This window comes from Daucus carota, chromosome 2, assembly GCF_001625215.2.
Source record: "Daucus carota subsp. sativus chromosome 2, DH1 v3.0, whole genome shotgun sequence".
Classification (NCBI taxonomy): domain Eukaryota; kingdom Viridiplantae; phylum Streptophyta; class Magnoliopsida; order Apiales; family Apiaceae; genus Daucus; species Daucus carota.
This window is the reverse complement of record NC_030382.2, coordinates 53,161,117-53,185,145: the sequence shown is the minus strand read 5'-3', so window position 1 is coordinate 53,185,145 and position 24,029 is coordinate 53,161,117. Positions and strand designations below refer to the sequence as shown.

Here is a 24,029-nt window from a genome sequence, read left to right as displayed (position 1 = left end):
AATAATTTCGGTTTGGTTAATCGAAATTTATATTTCGGTTCGGTTTTCGGTAGCCAAATTTTCATTTTTCGGTTATCCGGTTTTTTAACCGCGGTTTCATAGAATTTCAGTTTCGGTTAACCGAAATAAATTTCGGTTTCGGTTAACCGAATGCACACCCCTAATTACAATGGTATATTTTTGTTGGTGATTCTTTTATAATATTTGTTTTGGTCGTCGGACGTATTTGTTGTTGTTTGCAAGCTTACGGTCTGTTTTATTGATGTCATCAGTCAGTATAGTCGTATGCTTTTTATATGCAGGTAGTGGTGTATGTGTCTAAGAAGTAGTGTTTGGAAAAGTTAATGACAATGTTAGTCAAGAACATGATTACTTTTCAAAAAGAAAAACACAATTAAAATTAAGATTCGTCGTGCTTTAAATCGTTAATTACATGTAGAAACTTATTATCATTTTTTCACATATGAATTATAGTCCAATTTTGCAATTTTAAAAATTAATATTGGTATTGCATCGAGATGTTTATAATATAAAATTTATTTTATTTTATAAATATTAATTTTGAATTATTAATATAATTTTTATAAGTCGCCGCAAATTGATTTTATTCTATAAATATTAATTTTGAATCATCAATGTAATTTTTATAGGCCGCCGCAACGCGCGGATTCTCAGCTAGTATTATTAATTCAATGAATGTGCACACACCTCACAAAATCCAAAATGATTTAGAAAGTCTATAGCTGTTTCTGTTTTTTTTTTTTGAAAAAAAAACAACGTTTATGTACAATACGCGTCACTCCTCAAGTTTTTCTTTTTCTTGCCAAAAAAAGAGAGATCTTACATTATTTTCTTCATTTTTCTGGCCTTCCCAACTTGATACGATCCAACTTTTAAGTATTCTTCTCTGCATTCTGATTCATATTTATTCATGGTAATATATAATACTATAAAAACCCAGATCTCATTTGAGTTGTATCTGAATCTACTTCCACAGACTACACTGGTGAGTTTAAAAAATTATTGCCATTTTGCACTTGCTCAGTTCAAAGAAGATCCTAATTTGACAAGTGGCCTACACTTGTTTTTGCTGTTTATTAATTCAAGTAACTTGCTCTTTTTGTGCCCTGTGAATGCGTGTGTATATATATTTGAACTTGTTATGCTTGTATATTAGGCCCATTAGTTCTGGAGAACTGAGGTTTACTTAAGTTGAATCTTTGTGGTGTATTGTTATTCTAAACTTAGATTGCATTATTGCTCTGATGGTATTGATATGGAATTGTGAAAGATGAGTTGAAGGGGTGATTTTTTGTTGTTGGAAGATCATTACTTTTTTGTTATTTGGGATTGTGAAGATGAAGAGGTTGAAAAGTGAACAGCTTGGTGTAAGGAGGTTGAGATTATCTCATCTTCTTTTGGGTATGGCCTCATTGTACTTGCTTTATATATGCTACAAGTTTCCCGGTTTTTTTAAGAGTGTGGGGATGTTAAGTGGTGATGATAGTTATAATAGGTTGGGAAGCTCAGATTTTGTGAATGTTAACAATGGAGATATATTAACTAAACCATTGCTGAGGTCTGTTTCTAAGGACACAATTCACCGTAGACTAGATAATGAAAATGATTTTGTGCCACTGATTGTACCGGGGAAAGTAGTAGAAGATAATAGTAATGGAGTGCCACCAATGAAGCCTTTCAAGAGTCATTATGGTCGAATTACTGGAGATACATTGAGGCAAATGAATAGGACAAATGATTTGTCAGTATTAGAGAACATGGCAGATGAGGCATGGACTTTAGGTTTAAAAGCATGGGAAGAGGTAGATAATTATAATGGGAAGGAGTTTGGGGAGAGTTCGATACTCGAGGGGAGGAAGGAGACCTGCCCCTCATGGGTATCAACTAGTGAGGAAGAATTAGCCAACGGTGACCAAGTTATGTTCCTTCCTTGCGGGCTTGCAGCAGGCTCTTCAATTACAGTAGTGGGGACACCAAAATATGCTCATAATGAGTATATACCCAGGCAAGCAAACGTAAGGACTGCTGATTCCTTTATTTTGGTTTCACAGTTCATGGTTGAGTTGCAAGGCTTAAAGTCGGTGGTTGGGGAGGATCCCCCGAAGATTCTTCATCTCAATCCTCGCTTGAGAGGGGATTGGAGCCATCTTCCGGTAATTGAGCACAACACATGTTATAGAATGCAATGGGGAACAGGTCAACGCTGTGATGGTTTACCGTCTAAGAGTGATGATGACATGCTTGGTAAGAATTTTTTGAGATTTCCACATGCTTAATGACACCCTTAAAGCATTGTTAATAGTTTTTTTAATTCCTCTAATTAGTTCACATACCATAAACACGTATGGAGAGAAGGATCACATGGATTAAAGACTTAACAAGTTCTCGGAACAACTGGTATTTTGCCAAGGCTACTGAAGTAGGAAAAAGGACCATGTAATATTTCTAGCAAGAGAGTTAATCAGATATGAGGCATCATCAAGACAATAATGTCGTACAACTTTATTTCTGAATCTTGACCGTGTAATTTACTAGCTTATTAACTAATATGTTGCTTACCGCAGTTGATGGATATCTGAGATGTGAAAAATGGATGCGAAATGATAATAGAGATAAAGAGTCTAGGACCACTTCTTGGTTCCAGAGATTTATAGGGCGTGCGAAGAAACCAGAAGTAACCTGGCCTTTCCCTTTTGTGGAGGGAAAAATGTTTGTTTTGACTTTACGTGCTGGTCTTGATGGATTTCATGTCATTACTGGCGGGCGACATGTTACTTCATTCCCTTATCGGACGGTATGCTACTTATTGTAGAAAATTAATTTGACAGTGTACTTGAGATTTTTTAGAATATAGATTAATTCTTCTCCACTATTTACAAATTTCATTTTAAGCAATGGCTTTGGATGTGGTGATTTAATGGATTCTGTGGAGTAGGGTGAGGGATTATGTCCTATGCCATATTGTCATATTGACTTGTTATTTTAGTTTTATGAGACATGAGACATGTTATACATGCCACTAATTGATGGATTCTGCATGCTTGCATGCTTGCAGTGGTAGAAATAGGAAGTTGATGATATTTTGACGTCCTTTCTTTCTTCCATTTTTATATGTAATGGAAATGACTTGATTAATATGTTTCTTATAAAGTTCTAACTAAGAATTCTCTTTTCAAATTTTTCATTGTTAAGTGACCATCTTAATTATGTCTTAACTAGGGTGCTATATTTTCTTGCGTCTTAAATCAGGATATAATATGCCCCTCAATTCAAACTTTCTTTTGCTTCAGGGACTTACATTAGAGGAGGCAACAGGGCTGGCAATTAAAGGCGATGTTGATATACATTCTGTTTTTGCTACCTCCCTCCCCACATCGCATCCAAGTTTTTCACCTCAAAGAGTTTTGGATATGTCTGAAAAGTGGAAATCTCAACCTTTATTAAATGGTCCTACTCAACTTTTCATCGGAGTTCTCTCTGCTACTAATCACTTTGCAGAACGCATGGCCGTTAGAAAAACATGGATGCAAGCCTCAGCTATCAAATCTTCAATCGTAGTAGTTCGCTTCTTTGTTGCACTGGTATGTCCCCACACGAATCTGTAATAACACTATAAATTTAAAAAGCTGAAATTTTTAATGTTTTATTACAATAGTATTGAAGATTTTAGCATTAATCTTTTTCTATGTCCTTGCTAGTATATGGATTATAAAGGAGATTCTTCATCCCTTCAGTTTAGTTACCATATAGAAATGTAGAAGAATAGGGATTCAATTACTCAAAAAAAAAAAAAAAAGTGGTTACAATATGACAAAGAAGGGACGACTGAATCAGTCAGGCTCGATTGAGGTCACATTATGGTTAAAGCAGACAACTTGGCAGATACTAAATTTAGCGTGAGGTCTGTGGCAGTCAAGGAAGAGCTCATGTTGAAAAGGTTATAGGTAGATTTGTAATTCAACATCGATACGTTGGTGCATAAGTAAAGAAGATTTCGTAAGAAGTTGGCATGGCCTTTGTATTTAGCACTGAATCACTGAGGGATTTAGTTGCATAGTTATGCTACAGTGAGGCTGAGCTGTGAAAATTGATTGAAGAGCTACAACAATTGTTATATTTAGTTTTTACTTGGTCCAGGATCTGTTGAGTCAATTAGACCTGCCATCTATTCAATATATGGCCTTGTGTGCTTCAGACAGGGATTTGTTCTATTTGTTGGCATTATCAACCAGTGTAGAGTTAGAGCTGCGTAAAATCTATGAGAATAATGTTGATGCATTCTTCATAATAAACTAGTTATATAATAAAAAGACTTTATCTGCTTATGACGATGGTTTCTAATAGACAAGATGATGTCAGTAATGCCGTTAAAAGGTAGTAATCTCGCTTATAATTTTTGTGCAGAGTAGACTCTAAACTATATTCAGTTTCTAAAAGCTAAGCATAGCATTTGAAACCTCAGATGTTGGGAAATGATCAATTCATGTTGGATTTTGGTTCTAAATTGATCTCAAGTTTCTTCGCTAAAGTCCTTAAATTTTGCTGTTGACATATGATATGCATCTGCTACTTCTGTACTCTTTTGAATTAAACCCTCTCCATGTGCATAATATGTCTCTATCACATTCTATATGGGACTTAATTCATTTCAGATTTCATGATGCAGAACCCAAGGAAGGAGGTTAATGCAGTTCTGAAACAAGAAGCTGCATACTTTGGTGATATTGTGATCTTGCCCTTTATGGATCGTTATGAGCTAGTGGTACTTAAGACTATTGCTATTTGTGAATTTGGTGTAAGTTAAATCTCCCCTTCTTCTTTGTCCTTGATTGCGCATCGATCAGTCATATTAAATTACTATGGTAGCAAGATGGGATTAGTCATTTCTGCTATCAGTCAAAATAGTTCAAATTTGTCCTGCAGGTTCAAAATGCAACTGCTGCTTACATCATGAAATGTGATGATGATACTTTTATAAGGGTAGATACTGTTATGAAAGAACTTGATAAAGTGTCTGGAAAAAGACCACTATATATGGGTAATCTCAACCTCTTGCATCGACCACTTAGAAGCGGGAAGTGGGCTGTTAGTTACGAGGTAATAGGATTTACATGTGAACTCTAAATTTGGCTATATGTTGAACATCGTAGACTGTTAGTTCATCCTCTTTTTTTGGGGAGAATTTGTTGATAGCTTAAAAACTTTGTCTTTAGTTTCCTTGCCACTGTATATCTAAAGAACGATATCCTGATGAAACAGGAATATCCTCAAGAAGTTTATCCTCCGTATGCTAATGGGCCTGGATATATAATTTCTAAGGAAATTGCTAAATATATCATCTCTAAACATGTTGATGGAGACCTAAAGGTTTGTGACCAGAGCTTAATTTTACATTACTGCCGCCAATGATATATAGCTCTCGTAGTTAAATGGTTCTTAATTATAAGTAGTTGTTTAAAATGGAGGATGTGAGCATGGGAATGTGGGTTGAACAATTCAACAGCTCGACACCAGTCCAGTACTCCCATAGTTGGAAGTTTTGTCAGTACGGGTGCTTGGAAAATTATTATACAGCTCATTACCAATCTCCGAGGCAAATGATATGTCTGTGGGACAAACTGGTCAGGGGTCAAGCTCGCTGTTGCAACTTCTGAATGTAGATGCCATCTTAGAGATTACAAATCTTGTTGCTGTTTCTGGCCATTCTAATAGAGGTTCGTTCACGTACTGTCATAGTATTTACCTTCCAGTAGAGTCTGGCTTTGACACTTTGTAGAGTTTTGGAATGATTTTAGAAATTTCTGAGTAGATCATGGTCGCTTGCTGGATCTCAAATACAACCCCAAGTGTAAAAGTAATTGTGTATCTTTTTTGCCATTCTATACAACTATTGTAAAAGTATACTAATGATCTCTATATAGTTGTTGATACATAATTTTCTTCCTGTAGTTCTTGTTTTTGAACTTCCTGGTTGTTTGTGGTAAATGTGTGTGCTTTTTTTTTTTTTTTGCATAAATAAGTGTACACCTTGATCAGATGAATGTACTGTAACTACTGTTATAGTTTAGGAATCTGAGAAGATGAACCATTTGCTGTATCTGATACACACAGAAGCAGGATTACAGCACATTCATAGTACAACTAATAAAATAAAATATTAATATTAATATTTGTAAAATAAAATAATTTTGTGGCTGTCTATAAAAACTATATTAACGTTTCAAAATTAATATTTGTAAGATAAAATAAATTTTATATTATAAAAATCTTAATGTAATACCAATACTAATATATAAAATTGCAAAACTGGACTATAATTCATGGTGAAAAAATAAAAATAAATTTATACAAGTTATTAACAATTTAAAGCACAACGAATCTTAATTTTATTTGTGTTCCTTTTTTTAAAAAAGTTGTCAGCTTCCGCCAATTTTTTGGATTGATTGTGCACAAAAATATCTAAATTAAATCCGTGAGGTTGTAGTATTGAGAGAGAAAGGAGGTTTTGTTTAGATGATCCAAAACCTTACAATATATAGGGCTATTTATAGGTGCAGAGGGTCTTGTGTGCCACTCTTTTTCATAATTAAATAATCTGAAACAAAATTAGATTAAAACTTTCAAGCTACTATATTTCATAAATAATCTGAAACAAAATCAAATTCTGAAACTTGCTTCTAATATACTCGAAACTAAAAAAAAGTAGTTCTGATTTTTGATATTTTTCATCCAAAAATTACAGAAAATTAGAAAAATAGAATGGAGCGATGTGAGAGGCGCCACCTGCACGCCCCTTGCTTCTCCACCATATTTTCCTGTATGCAAAGTAAATCATATAAAAATTAGCAACAACAAACATGTCCGATGAACAAAACACATATTATAAAAGAATAACCAACAAACATACATCACTAATAGTTAATTTATTGATATGTCATGACTATATTCTTTTCCCGTGTTTGAATTCGTCGACTCCCACATAGCGATCTATAACTACCTTTGCTTGCAACAACCTTTTTTTTAAGACTATATAAACAGCCTCCACTTATCATTGCAAGAACGGCACCACCGACTTAAAAATCAAGCAAAAGAACTATCACCAATGAAAGGTAGGGTTGTGGTATTAAGAAAGAGGATGTTGTGTTTAGATGATCCAAACCCTACAATCTATAGGGGTATTTATAGGTGCAGAGAGACTTGTGTGCTACTCTTTCCCATAATTAAATAATCTAAAACAAAATCAGATTAAAATTTTCAAACAACTATATTCCATTAATAATGTGAAACAAAATCAGATTCTGAAACTTGCTTCTAATATACCTGAAACTAAAAAAGGTAGTTCTAAATTTTGATATTTTTTTTTAAGACTATATAAACAGCCTCCACTTATCATTGCAAGAACGGCACCACCGACTTAAAAATCAAGCAAAAGAACTATCACCTTTCTGCTTCTAATATACCTGAAACTAAAAAAGGTAGTTCTAAATTTTGATATTTTTTTTTAAGACTATATAAACAGCCTCCACTTATCATTGCAAGAACGGCACCACCGACTTAAAAATCAAGCAAAAGAACTATCACCAATGAAAGGTAGGGTTGTGGTATTAAGAGAGAGGATGTTGTGTTTAGATGATCCAAACCCTACAAGGGTATTTATAGGTGCAGAGAGACTTGTGTGCTACTCTTTCCCATAATTAAATAATCTAAAACAAAATCAGATTAAAATTTTCAAACAACTATATTCCATTAATAATGTGAAACAAAATCAGATTCTGAAACTTGCTTCTAATATACCTGAAACTAAAAAAGGTAGTTCTAAATTTTGATATTTTTCATCAAAAAATTCCAAAAAATTAGAAAAATATAACAGAGCGATGTGAGAGATGCCACCTACACGCCCCTCGCTTCGCTTCGCGGCGGCGTTATGAATTTTTTATAAATTTAGACAAAAAATTGTTTTACCTACTTTTCCGTCAAACATAATACTAATAGAAAATTTATTATTATTTAGATAAAAATTAATTTGAGCCTCCCTCTCCTAAACACAATACTAATAAAGAATATTTTTTATAAATTTTGATATGAAATATTATTATAATTGCATAAAAGTTATTTTGAGTCGTGTTCCCCTTAAACATATCATTAATAAAAAAATATTATAATTAATATAAAAATTTGTTTAAGTGGCCCTCTTGTCAAACACAATACTAATAAAAAAATTGTTTGACCCTCCCTCATATCAAAGACAATATTAATCAATAATTATTATAATTATAATAAAATTAAATATAATAATATAGATAAAAATTAGTTTGAGCCGCTCACTTGTCGAACACAATGCTAATAACAAAATATTATAATGTAGATATTAGTTTGTGTCGTCGTATCGTCAAACACAATACTAATAAAAATTATTATAATTATGATAAAGTTAAAGATTATAATTGGATAAAAATTATTTTAAGTTGTGGTCCCGTTTGAATAAAAAAAATATTATAACTTAGATAAAAAATTAATTTGGGCCGCCCTCCCCTGAAATACAATACTAATCAAGAATCATTTACATTATAATAAAATTATAATTATAATTGGATAAATATATCCAATTTCATAGACTTTAGCTATTATATTTTTCTTTAAGATTCCTATTTCTTAATTGTTTAGAATTATCTCTCTTTTCTTTTAAGATTCCTATTTCTTCATTACTTAGAATTTCATACATTTTATCTATTATATTTTGGTTAAAATTCCTATTTCTTAACTACTTAGAATTGTATCTCTTTTACTATTTTTTAGCTATTTTATTTATTTTCTCTTAAAAAATTAGAAATTTAAACAGAAAGTTATAAGAGACTCCACGTAACCTCATCCTCTCAAGAATAATTTACGTTATGATAAAATTATAATGATAATTGGATAAGTATATCCATTTCATAAAATTATAATCATAATTTAAGATTCCTATTTATTAACTACTTAGAATTTCACAAATTATAGCTATTATATTTTTGTTAAGATTTCTATTTGTTAACTGCTTAGAATTACATCTCTTTTACGATTACTATTTTTTAGAGTATTACCTTTAGAATCCGATAAGAAAAGAATTATATTATCTTAGAATTCTTAAACCTTATTTTTTTGAATTATAATTATATTTTCTATCCGAAAATTAAGAAAAATTAGAAGACTGAATCGAACAATTCTAGAGACGCCTGCATCCTCTTATATATATATATATATATATATATATATATATATATATATATATATATATATATATATATCCGATAAGAAAAGAATTATATTATCTTTAGAATTCTTAAACCTTATTTTTTTGAATTATAATTATATTTTTTATCCGAAATTTAAGAAAAATTAGAAGACTGAATCGAACAATTCTAGAGACGCCCGCATCCTCCTTTATATATATATATTGATGATTGATTGATATTGATATTGATGATATTTTTAAATATAATATTAATGAGTGCAAACTAATTAAAAAATAAAAAAATGAAATATAAAAACGGATTAAACCTAACCCTATAAGAATTCTGACTCTCCCTAGAAGCACCACTAAACCTATTCCAATTCTAATTAAGAGACCGAGGAGCCTATATATAGTAATAAACAAACACTAACACGTTTGTTCTCAAAGAAAACACAAACACTAGCAGTTAATGGAGACATCGAGAGCTCTCCGTTTTCTAGAAATAAAATTGTTAAGAGCTTTTAAGTATAACAAAGAAGTCCCCATGCGTGAGCCGGTGGGCATAATTCATTTTCACTTAATCAGCGCTGAGATGGAACATAATGATGATCCAACCGTTAATAAATTATTGTCAGAAATACGAGAGCTTGCTTATACTACAGTAGAACAGGTTGATAACCTAGAATCTGCCTTTCTTGATATGTCTCTTCTCCGCAGGATTTTGTCCCTACTTTCATTTACATGTGGTTGCAAACAAAGTGATTTTCGAAGCCAAGTCAAGATAATTGAAAGAAATACAAATCTTATACAATCAAAGTATCGGTCGCTGAGGAGTAGAGTATGGCAGCGATTGGAAGAAGGGTTGCGGTCTCCAGGATCGTACGATATCAACAATTCTGCAATCACAAACTTCCAGATTGCATACCATAGTTATCTGGCAAATGGTCATCAACTTTGAATGGCCTTATATGTTTCTCAAATATTTTTAACAATTGGCATATTAGGATTTATAGCGGTACAAAGTGTTTGTTTGATCTTTTTGTTCAGATATGCAAAACTCTACCTGATTTACCAACTCTATATTCGTCGTCTATCTCACTTAATAAAGCTTCCTGTGCTTTTAGATTTTGGATATGTGCCTCTTATTAATGATTATCGTGTGGTGTGTTTAACTGTTAATTGCTGTATTTAGTTTTTTTTAAAACAATTGTTGTATTGCACGAATCCCAGGGCCCCACCAATGCATTGCACGAATGCCAATTAGGCCCCACCATCCTTCCCTCTCTCTCATCTCTAAATCCTTCCATTCCACTCTCCCCTCCCCCGACTTCCTCGCAACTCGCTCCCTTCTCAACTCAACTCATCAATCCCTCCACCTCAACCTCCGACTCAACTCGTCTTTCAATTGGGACACTCTAAATCAAAGACCCCATGTTGCTAAACAGCCTTGTTTGCTGACCCCACTTGCCGGAATCAAGAATCAGCCCGTTGGGTCTTGTTTTGCTGTGTTGGGGTTCAAAATTATGTAACTGGGGCGGGGGAGGGGGGGGCAGTTAATGAGATTGCGTCGAATAATGTCTGGGTTTTTAATTGTAGGTTTGGCAAGTGGGAGATTGTGGCTAAAATGAGAGTTTGCAGGGAATTCGCTGCGGCGGGGGTGGTGAATGGGAAGATTCATGTGATGGGTGGTTGTGTGGGGGATAATTTTGTGAAATCGAGTAATTGGACCGGGGTTGGTGTTCGGAAGGGAGTGGAGAGTCCTGTTGAGATCAGGGATAAGTGGATGCATGCTAGTTGTGTTTTAAATTGGAGGATTTACTCAATTGCAGATTGGGGTGGGGTTGTTTTTAATGCGGGGACAAGGGAATGGGGGAGGAATGTCCCGAAAAGGCTTGATTTAGGGTGGAGGGGACGGGCTGCGGTGGTGGGTGGGGTTGTGTATTGTTATGATTTTTTGGGGAAGATTAGGGGGTATGATGTGGAGACAGATGTGTGGAAGGAGTTGAGAGGGGTGGACAAGAGTTTACCAAAGTTTTTGTGTGGGGCGACAATGATGAGTTTAAATGGCAACTTGTGTGTGGTGTTGGAAAGGAAAGGGGGGAAGAAAGAGGTGGACATTATGTGTGCGGAGATTGAGGTTTGGAAGGATAATGATGGGGTTGAGTGTATTGGTTTTGTGGTCAGATTCTTTTTGTTCCGTTTGGGTCTTCAAGAAGTGCATTGCCTCTCCGTGGATTTGTGAGTTTCCGGATATATGTTGCTGTATGTTGTACGAGTATCAACTTAAGTTCATTCTATGCATATGTACATTGTACAAATGTGTGTTTTGACTATTGTCTTTGATAATTACTAAATTTGAATAATACAGTATTTGGTTTGCGAAATGAAATGTAGAAATTCTGTCCAAAAAATCACAGATCACAATTATACTATCCGAGCAGCATAAACTAGTAACTGAAACAAAAGTGGTATAATCAGCAATAACTTTCACGTCAAAAATGAAGAATGCTGATATCCCAATAGAAACTGTGTATTTATTAATTTAATTAAATCATTACTGAATCAAAACTGGTTTAGAAAATCTCTCTCTTCTAATACTTCAAAACTGGTTTATGAGCTAGTGGTACTTAAGACTATTGCTATTTGTGAATTTGGATTTTGGTGCAAGTTAAATCCCCCCTTCTTCTTTTTCCTTGAATGTGTGTCGATCAGTCATTTTAAATTACTATGTTAGCAAGACGGGAATAGTCGTTTCTGCTATCAGTCAAAATAGTTCAAATTTGTCCTGCAAGTTTAAGATGCAACTGCTGCTTACATCATGAAATGTGATGATGATACTTTTATAAGGGTAGATACTGTTATGAAAGAACTTGATAAAGTGTCTCGAAAAAGAACACTATATTTGGGTAATCTCAACCTCTTGCATCGACCACTTAGAAGCGGGAAGTGGGCTGTCAGTTACGAGGTAATAGGATTTACATGTGAACTCTAAATTTGGCTATATGTTGAACATCATAGATTGTCAGTTCATCCTCTTTTTTTCCGGAGAATTTGTTGATAGCTTAAAAACCTTGTCTTTAGTTTCCTTGCCGTTGTATATCTAAAGAATGATGTCCTGATGAAACACGAATATCCTCAAGAAGTTTATCCTCCGTATGCTAATGGTCCTGGATATATAATTTCTAAGGAAATTGCTCAAGATATCATCTCTAAACATGTTGATGGAGACCTAAAGGTTTGTGACCAGAGCTTAATTTTAAATTACTGCCGCCAATGATATATAGCTCTCGTAATTATATGGTTCTTAATTATAAGCAGTTGTTTAAAATGGAGGACGTGAGCATGGGAATGTGGGTTGAACAATTCAACAGCTCGACACCAGTCCAGTACTCCCATAGTTGGAAGTTTTGTCAGTATGGGTGCCTGGAAAATTATCATACAGCTCATTACCAATCTCCGAGGCAAATGATATGTCTGTGGGACAAACTGGTCAGGGGTCAAGCTCGCTGTTGCAACTTCTAAATGTAGATGCCATTTTAGAGATTACAAAGCTTGTTACTGTTTCTGGCCACTCTAATAGAGGTTCGTCCACATACTGTCATAGTATTCACCTTCTAGCAGAGACTGGCTTCGACACTTTGCAGAGTTTTGGAATTATTTTGAAAATTTCAGAGTACATCATGGTCGCTTGCCGGATCTCAAATACAACCCCAAGTGTAAAAGTAATTGTGTATCTTTGCAGGAAATTACTTTTACTTTTACCCCAAGACTATGGCGTATAAGTGTGCCTCACAAAGTCAAAACTTTCCTCTGGAGATTTTGCCCCAACAATATTCCAGTTCGTTACAAATTGAGAGCTAAAGGTGTGCAACTTCCAATAGTTTGCCCCATGTGTGACTCGGACGTAGAACATCTCTTACACGTATTCTTCGATTGTCCCTTTGCTGCGAGTTGCTGGCAATATGTTGGTTTGTCTCTTGACATGAGCATGGTGGAGTTTGCCCCTGACTGGCTTCTGCATAAACTGAATGGTACAGGACATGATGAGTTGCTCTTAATAGCTAGAGTTTTGTGGGGGATTTGGTTTTTCCGGAACAAAAAAGTTTGGGAGAATAAAGTAGTTAACAGCAGGATTGCAATGGACTGGAGCGCCAAATACTTCTCCGATTGGAAGTTGGCTAAAGAAAGTAGAACTGCAGTGCCTGCTACCTCCACTACAAATTGCCATGCTTCTCCCCACCGATGGAAACCTCCTGCTACAGGAGCTTTTAAGCTCAACACAGATGCAACTTTTAAAGTTGGAGAGGGATCATTCTCCATTGGGCTACTCCTTCGAGACCACCAGGGTAAGCTCATTATCGGGAAAGTTCAACGTCTGGTGATGGTTAGCTCTGTGTTAGAAGCCGAGGTGGTTGCTATCCGTGAGGGTCTCCTTTGGTTGGCTTCCCTTTCGTACCAGAATGTCGAGGTTGAGTCTGACTCTTTGTTAGCTGTTCAAGCCATTACGCGACCGCATGATAATATTCTAGAGGTTGGTTATGCTTTAGATGAATGTCGTGCTATGATTCAGTCTAGATCAGGAGTGTCAATACATTTGCTAAAAGGCAAGCAAACAAAGCAGCCCATCTAATGGCTAGATTACCTTGTTTGCTAGGTTGCCAAAGCATCTTTACGTCTCCTCCAGACCTGTTGTTGGAGACTTTGCTGTCTGATTCTTCTTCTTAATGCAAACTTCCTTATTTCAAAAAAAAAAAAAAACTGAGTGAAGCATTTTATTTAATTAATAACCTGAAATTTGATGATTTGGGTATGTAAGAATAACAGTGTTAATAACTTCGAAAATAATTTCTTTCAAAAAAAAAAAACTTCAAAAATAATTAATTTTAAAAATATGTTTAATTATGATATCTCCCGCTCTCTGGGAGTGAGGATTTGAAAATGTGTTTTTATCATATAATAATATGTATGAGATTGGAATTTTTTATTATGAAATTTCATTTTTAAATATAAATTACCTTTTAAATAATATATCCAAAGTTAATACAACAAAGCATTACGATTAAATTAAAAGAAAAAATATTCCGCAAGAGAGCTCCCGGATATCGATCCCCTTGAGTTGGGTGCCGACATAAGACTTTGAATTGGAATGGATATAATTCAACAAATCCCTTATGCAAATCTGCAATTACAACTTATTTTTTATAAAATTAATTGACTGTATTTTATTATAACCTATTTCAAATATTAAAAATTCTTAATGTAAAACGTGGTGTCTTGTTGTTTTCAAGTTGCAGAAATCTCAAAATTAATCGATTAATTTAATTCAGAATTTATCAATTTTTTTGATAAATCAAAACTATTACCTGAAATCAAAATATAATTTATATATTAATAAATTATTTTTTTTAAATTAATTTGAATTTTTAATACGATTCAGAATATACAGTAACACTTTCTGGATTATTAATTTTGAAGGATGAGAGTAGATACTAGTTTGATATTTGCACACATTTTGAGCCTCCTATAAAGTATAATTTTATAATTCTTTTTAATTTTTTTAAATAAAAATTTAAATATCAAATTTTTGTTTAGATGAAATTTTTATATAAAAATTATAAAATTATACTTCAGATGTGTATAACAAAGACATTGTCCTTTTACTGGTAACTTGCAAAGTATAGTCGGCAGTAGTGTACACATGTATAGTCTGTGGAAGCCAAGTAAAAGCATGACATATCTCTCTCACTCCGAGACCTCTTTTCAACGGACACTTGTTTTTCTTCATACTTCTCCAATATTATTACTGTAACACACACACACACACACTTTACATATTCATATTTTTAGAGAGCTACTGTGAAGCTTGAAGCTTGTAAGCAATGGCAGACATTACACACTTTCCCATGGAACAGCTCCGAGACCTTCAGTACTGCATTGATTCCAACCCTCCTTGGCGTACTCTCTCTCTCTCTCTCTCTCTCTCTCTCTCTCTCTCTCCCTCCCTCCCTCTCCCGCTCTCCCTCTCTCTCTCCCTCTCTCCCTCCCTCCCTCTCCCTCTCCCTCTTTCTCATATTTTTATCTATATGGATGTGCATATTTATATGGTGGGCATGGTATAAAATCATAATTTTGGGTATGAAAAGAATGTTAAGCTGTCTCCTCATTGTAATCAGTTACACATTTAGTGTGAGTGACGTGTGTTTTGTTGTTGGGGGAGGGGGAGCAAGTTTATTGTGTTTGATTTTAAAGAATGTGTCTGGGGAAGCAGAACTGCAGAAGATTATGCTGTAATTTATTAAAGATACACAAAATTTAAGCTTTTATTTTACTGTTTGTAATTGATAGTCCAGAATGTAAGGTTAGTACTTGGTGGCCCCCCACATTAGTAAATTATCGATGAATGGAAACAGTTGCTTTCACATATGAAAGAGCTTTTTATGTGAACTTTAGCATACTTTAAGTGAGCTGCTGGCACATTTGCATATCCTATACTAGTAAGCTTAATCATCCATGATTATGGAGTGTTAGATCTTTGTCAGGCTTCAAGATGACTACACAATGAACTAAGAAATCCTAAAGTATTTGAAGAATTAATTGACACAATAATAAGCAGAACATTTATCTAATCAACTGACTTGCTAGATTTCAACTTTGGAATTAAACATGTATGAAATTAAACATATATGCCCTCATTTCAGTTCTGTCCTGCATGTTGGTGAATTAAACATGTATGAAATTGGACGAGTTTCTGAACTAAGAATGTCCTTAAACCTATCATCAGAGCAAAAAAGAACATATGAAAAATTTGATCTCTTTAGCTATGTGGAGTGTATAACTGCCCAGATTTTTGCGTAATTCTTTCCTGAATTCTTCATGTTTGAACTCTAAAATTTAATTACATCCATTTAAAAGTAGTCAATGGTACGCCAGCTCATCAGAATATATTTCAGCTCTTTGGTGGTCTTTGTACCTTTTCTACTAATTCAAAGCTAATATTTTGTTCTGCAGCTGAAAGTATCTTACTGGCATTTCAAAACTATATTCTGGTGCTAGGATCAAGTGTGATGATTCCTACTCTCCTTGTCCCATTAATGGGTGGAACTGATGTAAGCCCTTGTTATCAAATTTATTGTGCAACATTCGTGTTTAATATTTTACATCCAAGTCAGCTTAGAACAGACATAAGTTAATTCTGATTACAAAAAATTTCAGCAGTCTTGCAGTCATTTTATTTAGTGTTTAAGTCAAGTTTAAGGTTAATGTCGTCTGTATTCAACTTTAAAGCTACTTGATATTAGGTCTTTGCATACAACTGTATTAAACATCTTACACCAAAGGGCCTATAATTTAGTTTCTTCACGTATCTGTGTGTAAAGACTGAATTTCTTCTCTCATTTCTCGTGATTGGTACCCTGACTTGCAACTTAATATGTTTGCCTGCTTAAATAATCAGGGGGAGAAGGCACGAGTAATACAAACCTTGTTGTTTGTAGCTGGAGTTAACACACTTCTTCAAGCTCTTTTTGGAACACGGTTGCCAGTTGTAGTTGGAGGATCTTATGCTTATGTCATTCCCGTATTAAATATAATTTTCGATTCATCTCTACAACAAATTACTGACAATCATGATGTAAGATCCCATTCTTACGCAATCCCCAATAATGTGTGCCACTGGATAGTAAGCAATGATTTTGAAGGGGTCTTAATTTATCACACTGAATAGTTGTTGTGGTTATATCACTTTTTAGCATCTAAGTAAAGAAGTAATTGAAAAAAAAAACTGGCAGGGGTGTATGCATACAGGTAAATTTTCCTCTTGGTATATTCTTTATGGGAAACAACCATCACCCTTTAAAATTACAAGCAAGAACAATCTTGACAGCAGTGTCTTATGTGCTTCATCACGTGGCTGAGAATTTTTCTTAAAAGATAAAGATATAAAAGTTCATTGTGCTTCTTGTGGAACATCTGGCAGAGGTTTATTGAAACGATGCGTGCTATTCAAGGGGCTCTAATTATAGCATCAAGTGTGCAAATCATCCTTGGATACAGCCAAGTATGGGGCCTCTTTTCAAGGTATGTCTGATTGTGCAAGTGAATGAAATAATAATACAACATAGTTTTATGATGTTCCAGATTTTCCTCGCAGGTTTTTCAGTCCTCTTGGCATGGCGCCTGTTGTGGCTTTGCTTGGTTTAGGGTTATTTCAACGAGGATTTCCAGAGGTAGATTTTTCTATTAAAATGTTGGTGTGTGTTTATTATCCGCTAACTTGCAACATCTGGAATCTCAGGTAGTTCCCAGAATTTAGTAGTGAACTGTTGTTCTTCACATGCATAGGCTATACAGTTACTGAACTTAGTAATTCTAAGCTTCTTTAAACACATCATCTGTAAACATTTCTCGCAATGATTCACCATAGTGTTTTTGCGACTCCTCTTTGCTTGGACTTGGAGTTTTTATCTTTAATCCTAATTATTACTCCTGCAACTGTTTATGCTGTAACTATTGTATTTCAGTTGGGGAAATGTGTAGAAATCGGGATACCAATGCTTTTGTTGGTGATTGGAGTGTCACAAGTAAGTGGTGTATTATGCTGCTGTATACCTAACAGCATATTGTTTCTCACTGTCATGTAACTAAGACTTTCCTGATTGCAGTATCTAAAATATTGGAGAACTGTGGGAGAAATGCCCATTTTTGAACGTTTTCCTATACTAATCTGCATCACAGTCATTTGGATCTATTCAATAATATTAACAGCAAGTGGTGCCTACCGAGACAGACCCATCAAAAATCAATTCAGTTGTCGGACAGATAAAGCTAATCTCATCTCTACTGCCCCTTGGTTTGTAATATGGTTTAGTTTGCAACTTTCGCGTTTTTGTAAATAGCCCATGTCTGAGTTCTACGCGATTGTTGTTTCTATGCAGGTTCAAATTTCCATATCCTTTTCAGTGGGGTCCACCAACCTTTTCACCGGGAAGTTCATTTGCCATGATGTCTGCAGTTCTCGTGTCAATGGTTGAGGTATTCGTATTGTCTCCAGCATGTCTCTCAAGACATTTCTTTGAGTTTTTCAATTGATCAATTTTGGATTGATGTGGTTGGTTCAGTTATTTCAGCTAGTAATATTATACTTGAATCTCAGTATTAAATTTCTTGATCCTTTCTGAATTTCATGTTTGTGTTAAATAAACTAACATTTTTGAATTTAAATACAAGAGAAAGGGAAAAAAGGTTATATGTGGAAACAGAAAACTAGATTTTGACGCCTAAAGCTGGGAACACAACTTTTATTTTTACTTCATTTGAATTCTAAAAATACATAGGACTTTCCATCTCTCTTGAAATTGACACGATGAACCCTTCAGATTAACTTGGATTTGTTTCTGCAAATCTTCAATGTTCACCCAGACTCCCAGAGTTTACTTGAGCATGCTGATGCTCCTCCACATATAAGATGTATTTGCAGTGAGCGAGATACACATATATAATTCTTTCATAAACTGTTCTATGGGTCATCATGGAAATTGTTAGTACTATTTAAGACATACGTAAATTTTTGTAATGAAATTCAATATTATGTCTCATCGGATCTCATATTTCTGATGATGTATAAGTATTTGGAAACCAGTGCAAGCCTGCAATATCAATATTCAAAACCTGCTCATGCTCTTAACTGCTCTTTATAGGATTTCTATATAGTTTTGTCTGAAATGAACATTTTGTCCCTCAACTCTTTAATCTGCTGTAGTCCACTGCTGCATACAATGCTGCATCTCGGCTTGCAATTGCCACCCCACCTCCTGCATATGTATTGAGCCGGGGAATTGGTTGGCAGGTGCGCAACTTAAACAATATTCTTCAATTTAATCTCTTGAGAAGGCTGCTTTACTGAAATTCATTGTGTCTGTCTCCGTTCGGAGGAAGGCTGACCAAGTTTTCCGTTATTGTTTTTGCAGGGAATAGGAGTTTTACTTGATGGTCTTTATGGAACAGGCATAGGCTCTTCAGTGTCTGTGTGAGAATTATTTTAATCTTTGAGCGACTCATGTAGTGCTGCGGGTATAATACATTCAATTCATCCAACAATGTATAAAGATTGACAGACAACAGGAATTTGTTTTTCAGTGAAAACATTGGGCTGCTAGGACTGACTCGAGTTGGAAGTCGCAGAGTTGTTCAAATATCTGCAGGCTTCATGATATTGTTCTCAATCTTAGGTTGGTACTTCCTAGTTTGGAGAAACAATGAAAATCATGTACTATTGCACCATAATCACATTATAACTGTATATATATTCACTTTACCAGTTTTATTCTTAATCTAGAAACGCAATTTGTCAATTTGCAGGGAAATTCGGAGCTGTTTTTGCATCAATTCCTTTTCCTATATACGCTGCATTGTATTGTGTTCTGTTTGGTCTCGTAGGTATGATATTAATAGTTTACCAAATTTCTGATAGTGATTTGGTTCGCATTACAGTGCTTCCATATTCTTTCACAGGTGCAGTTGGTCTATCATTTTTACAGTTCACTAACATGAATTCCATGAGAAATCTTTTCATAATTGGGTTATCTCTCTTCCTTGGAATATCTATCCCTCAGTTTTTCTACGAGAATTCAACTCTTCATCACGGACTTGTTCGCACTGATGCTGGTTGGGTAAATATCATATTTTACAAACCTTAAAATGCTTTCTATTGCAATTCCACCTTCCAAAGTGTAACTACAGCATCTGTGATCAATTTGTTATTCTATCTATGTGATATAAATGGGTTATTTATTATTTTTCATATTTGTTGTGCAGTTCAATGCATTCTTGAACACAATATTCTCATCACCACCGACAGTAGGGCTTATGGTTGCAGTATTTCTTGACAACACAGTGGATGTGGAGAAGTCGAAGAAAGATCGAGGAATGCCTTGGTGGGTAAAATTCAGAACATTTAGAGGTGATAATCGAAATGAAGAGTTCTACACTTTGCCTTTCAATCTCAACAGGTTCTTCCCACCTACATAGAACTAGAAGCCTGACCATCAACATTACTCATGGAACTGAATCTCTGAGGCCTTGCCAGGGGAAACGAGGCGCATCCTAATCATAAAGCATTGGTTAGCCACAGTCAATTGGTCTTCACCTGAAACTTCATCAGAACTAGCAATAATATTTTTATCAGTATCATCACATCTATGTTCCAACCACAAACAAAGAGAAAAGAAGAAAAGACAATGGAATGGTCATGCCACATAAACTACTAATAATAGTAAGAATCAGCAAAGTTTACAAGAGACAGAGAAATACAAACTGTTGTCACATTGAATTCTAAATGTCAACCAGCACAACCTTATATTAAAGCCAACTTGCATTAAAATACTAAATACTATGTCCATAAACAGTAACAGATCAGATCTCATATGATTCCTCCACCAGTTTGATGCAACATGGCATCGATCTCATCGCCATCCTCCATTTCAAGCTGAAAAGGCCAATTACAAAATTGAACAAAGAGAGAAAAGTTACAAGAAAAGGGGTAAAAACACATGGACTGTATATCTATTTAATTATAAATATTATTTTATTTGTGAAAACAGAGCCTGAATTTTAAACCTCATCTGGAGTCTGGGCCCCTTGGAGACGACGACCATCAAACAGGAAAGCAATTGAGTTCATCTCAACAGACTGCCGATCACAATATGCATTCATGAGTTTCTTTAGTTGAGTATTTCTTTTGATCCTGAAGAAAACCTCGTTTCCATCCTGTAAAAAAATCAGTCTAATCCATCAACTAAGAAGAGGAACCAATCCTCCCAACAGATCCAACCTATGTGTTTACACCATATACGCCAACTTCCAAAGTAGACAATCAACTATATAGTTGGTCAGGCCATTTATTATCACGTAAATTTTGTAAAAAGATAATAAAAAAACATACATGTATCCAAACAAATATAGCTGATTTCAGTTAGTTGGATCGGACCACTCATTAGGAAGAAGTATATAACTTCATAGGCAATTTATAGAAATCCTCAATAAGTGGTAAACAATAACTAGCTAGTAGGCATGTAAGCCAGACACGTAGACAAGAAGCTTGCTAGTAGACAATCAGCCATTATCCATATAACTGAACATAGTACAAAGGGCTTAAACCAATAATAATAACCTAGACATTAGTTTATAAAATAATTACCCAAAATGGATTGATTTAACAAGTACTACAAAGACAGAGTGATAAGTTGAAACAATAGTACAAGATCAAGCAATATTAGTAAAGATCCTATCACGCATATATCAGATAATGAAGGTATGTCCAAAAAAAAAACCTAGATTGACAATTAATTGTCCGAAATTTAATTAAAGACCAAAACCTGCATTGCATGCTTGAGATCATTCACATAAATAAGCAACCGACTATACCATATATTTCCCAAAAGGAGAAAAATGCCGCTTTTCCGTCTTCAAACAAAAAAAACAGTTTCCAAAACATCATTCTGTCAGCATTCATAGTTAATTCTTTCATGATAATCAAAAGGAAAACTCCTATAAATTATTTTCCCTAATTAAAGTCATTAATAGGCAAACAAACAAACAGATACTGAAATTTCATCAACACATCTAAACTAAACAAATGGGGGCTATTAACATACAAACATACATATCTAAAAGTAAAAGCATGTAATAAAACAAAGATCGAACCAAAAAAAACACATGCTCTCACAAACCCTAATAAGTAATCACAGAATGTGTATTTAATAAACAAATCTAAGACAAGAATAAAGAGATATTAATTAATGTATGAATGTATGTATGTCTACCTGGCCCTTGACCTTAAGATTGATGTGTGCGCCGCCTTCAGTTCCAGGCTTCTTGTCTTCATCCGCCGTCGTTGTTCCCGACATCTCTCTCTCCTCTGTCTGTTTCTCTCTCTAAACAAAATCGAGGGTTTCGTTTCCTCTTCTTGTTAACAACTAAGTCCTCTGCACACTTGTAAATACATGGATACATACTCCGATATGATAATTTATGTTTGGTTCTGATGGGCCGGTCCAACACTATAGGTTATTTATGTTTCGGGCCTGGTCCTGTGTTGAGCTTGTATATGGACCAGGCTTAGATAAATTGTTTTTCTGTTAGGTTCCATCGGACCCAGTTCCGTGTATGACTAATGCCAATGCGCAAACAAAAGTAAAGCGTCATTAAATTAATTAATTTGTGAATGTTCACAAATTAATTGTATTAAACGATCATAATACGTGGATTGAAATGAGATTGATCTGGGAAAATATAAATAAGAGATATGTGAAGTAAAATTGATTTTGAAAATATGATTTTGCATTGAAAATTGAAGTGTGCAACTAATTTAAAACAATTTTTTTTTTTAAAAGTGGATATGTGAATTGAAACGGAGGAAGTATAATATCATTAAAAAAAATTCTTTTGTTTCTTTTTCATGTTTTAAATGAATATTTATCCTGAAAAATCTCGGAAGAAAACGGGACCTTTTCTTTGGAGTGTGATCTGTTATGATAGCTGACATGTCCCGTTCGAGTGAAATCTGAAATCTTTGGTTTTAATTAATGTTATCCTTAAACTCACAAAGAAGAGGCTTCTGGTCTTTACTAAGAGCAAGCCCAATGCAATTCCCTATTTTCAACCCCTAAAATATTATATAATAATGGTTACCTAAAATATAGGGGACCAAAAAGTTGTTTTGCTCCAATGGTATTCCCTATATTGATCCCCTATATTTCAAATTCACATATGCAACTGAAATAGAGAGAGAAATTGCAGTGGCAAATGACAGAAAAACAAGAGGATATATGAGCTGGTGATGACATGGAGAATATAGGGGTTTGCTTTTTCATCCCTCAAATAAGGGGTTGAACTTTCTCTCACCTAAAATAAATGAGGGATAGGGAGTTGCGTTGGAGTTGTGTTTTTTGTTCTCAATCCTCAAATATTGTCCATGTAGACTAAATATAGGTAAGGAGTGGGTGCATTGGAGTTGCTCTAACACCTGGAAATTATATGGGGATTAGCGCAGCAGGCGTGTTGTTCACACGCAGCCTACACGGGGCGTGGACTCTCATTTGCCTTTACACTTTGTGTTTGTGGTCCGCTTTTATTTCTCACCCGCGCCTGGCTTGTGGCCACAACTCCTTTTGTACACCAACGTCGGCATCATCTTCTTCTGCGACCATTATGAATTTAATTTTGCTCTTTAATATTCCATATTCAAAGTTTGAATTCGCTAAAATACCGATGAAATGTTTGTTTTCCTGTAACCAATATTTACAAAGATATAAATTATATTTGCCATTGATTATATATTTAAAAATAATATGATTGTAATTTATTTATTTTTTGAGTAAATATAAAATATTAAATCGATTTTTCTAGTGATTTGATGGATAAAGACATACTGTAAAGTATATGAGGATGCTCAAACACGAAAGCTTGAAACGCTGTCGATGTTGTCGCGATCGTGAACGACGAAAATAAGTCACGAAATAGTAACTTGGCATAACTGCAGGGTCCCCACTGTCCAGGTCATGTATGTGCCAAGCTTCTCAATCTGTCGGCAGAGGAAAACTCTGACAAGTGATACGTGGCCATCTAACGGTGTGATACGTGTCCATCTACCGGTGTGATCCTTATCAGATAAAGTATGTTCCTACAAGCCATTTTATGGTCTCTACGGGCGCAATTAAATAACTATTGTCTATTTTATAGCAATATGTTGGATTTTTTATTTATAACAAGTTGCTCGAGCTTTTGGAGTGACAGGCATGAT

At 34.6% G+C, this 24,029-nt stretch overlaps 4 protein-coding genes and 1 pseudogene across 5 annotated transcripts; 4 read left to right on the top strand and 1 right to left on the bottom strand.

Moving 5' to 3' along the window:
- The first annotated feature begins 810 nt into the window (after positions 1 to 810).
- Positions 811 to 5,969, top strand: LOC108209449 (hydroxyproline O-galactosyltransferase GALT2-like). 2 transcript variants are annotated; one of them, XM_017380358.2, is made up of 7 exons: positions 811 to 2,265; positions 2,586 to 2,815; positions 3,312 to 3,602; positions 4,688 to 4,816; positions 4,945 to 5,118; positions 5,281 to 5,388; positions 5,487 to 5,969. In XM_017380358.2, the coding sequence occupies exons 1-7, from the start codon at positions 1,359 to 1,361 to the stop codon at positions 5,673 to 5,675; spliced, it is 2,028 nt and encodes a 675-aa protein (XP_017235847.1). In that variant the 5' UTR covers positions 811 to 1,358; the 3' UTR covers positions 5,676 to 5,969. The 2 variants fall into 2 exon arrangements, with proteins under 2 accessions (XP_017235847.1, XP_017235846.1); XM_017380357.2 differs by having other exon boundaries at positions 812 to 2,265; positions 5,472 to 5,969.
- A 4,465-nt stretch (positions 5,970 to 10,434) lies between these two features.
- LOC108209451 (F-box/kelch-repeat protein SKIP6-like) lies at positions 10,435 to 11,621 on the top strand (annotated as a pseudogene).
- A 148-nt stretch (positions 11,622 to 11,769) lies between these two features.
- LOC108209450 (uncharacterized) lies at positions 11,770 to 13,984 on the top strand. Its single transcript, XM_017380359.2, has 3 exons — positions 11,770 to 12,467; positions 12,551 to 12,814; positions 12,975 to 13,984. The coding sequence occupies exon 3, from the start codon at positions 13,122 to 13,124 to the stop codon at positions 13,860 to 13,862; it is 741 nt and encodes a 246-aa protein (XP_017235848.1). The 5' UTR covers positions 11,770 to 12,467; positions 12,551 to 12,814; positions 12,975 to 13,121; the 3' UTR covers positions 13,863 to 13,984.
- Positions 13,985 to 14,896: 912 nt separating this feature from the next.
- LOC108206185 (nucleobase-ascorbate transporter 1-like) lies at positions 14,897 to 20,526 on the top strand. The gene is made up of 14 exons (XM_017376403.2): positions 14,897 to 15,187; positions 16,241 to 16,338; positions 16,686 to 16,862; positions 17,208 to 17,308; positions 17,382 to 17,457; positions 17,752 to 17,811; positions 17,893 to 18,080; positions 18,166 to 18,262; positions 18,990 to 19,076; positions 19,198 to 19,256; positions 19,367 to 19,458; positions 19,589 to 19,666; positions 19,742 to 19,899; positions 20,045 to 20,526. The coding sequence occupies exons 1-14, from the start codon at positions 15,112 to 15,114 to the stop codon at positions 20,255 to 20,257; spliced, it is 1,560 nt and encodes a 519-aa protein (XP_017231892.2). The 5' UTR covers positions 14,897 to 15,111; the 3' UTR covers positions 20,258 to 20,526.
- On the bottom strand, positions 20,473 to 22,231 carry LOC108206186 (small ubiquitin-related modifier 1). Its single transcript, XM_017376404.2, has 3 exons — positions 22,051 to 22,231; positions 20,846 to 20,995; positions 20,473 to 20,714 (listed from the first exon to the last, which is right to left on the bottom strand). Exons 1-3 carry the CDS (start codon positions 22,132 to 22,134, stop codon positions 20,649 to 20,651), a joined length of 300 nt encoding a protein of 99 aa, XP_017231893.1. The 5' UTR covers positions 22,135 to 22,231; the 3' UTR covers positions 20,473 to 20,648.
- Positions 22,232 to 24,029: the final 1,798 nt, after the last annotated feature.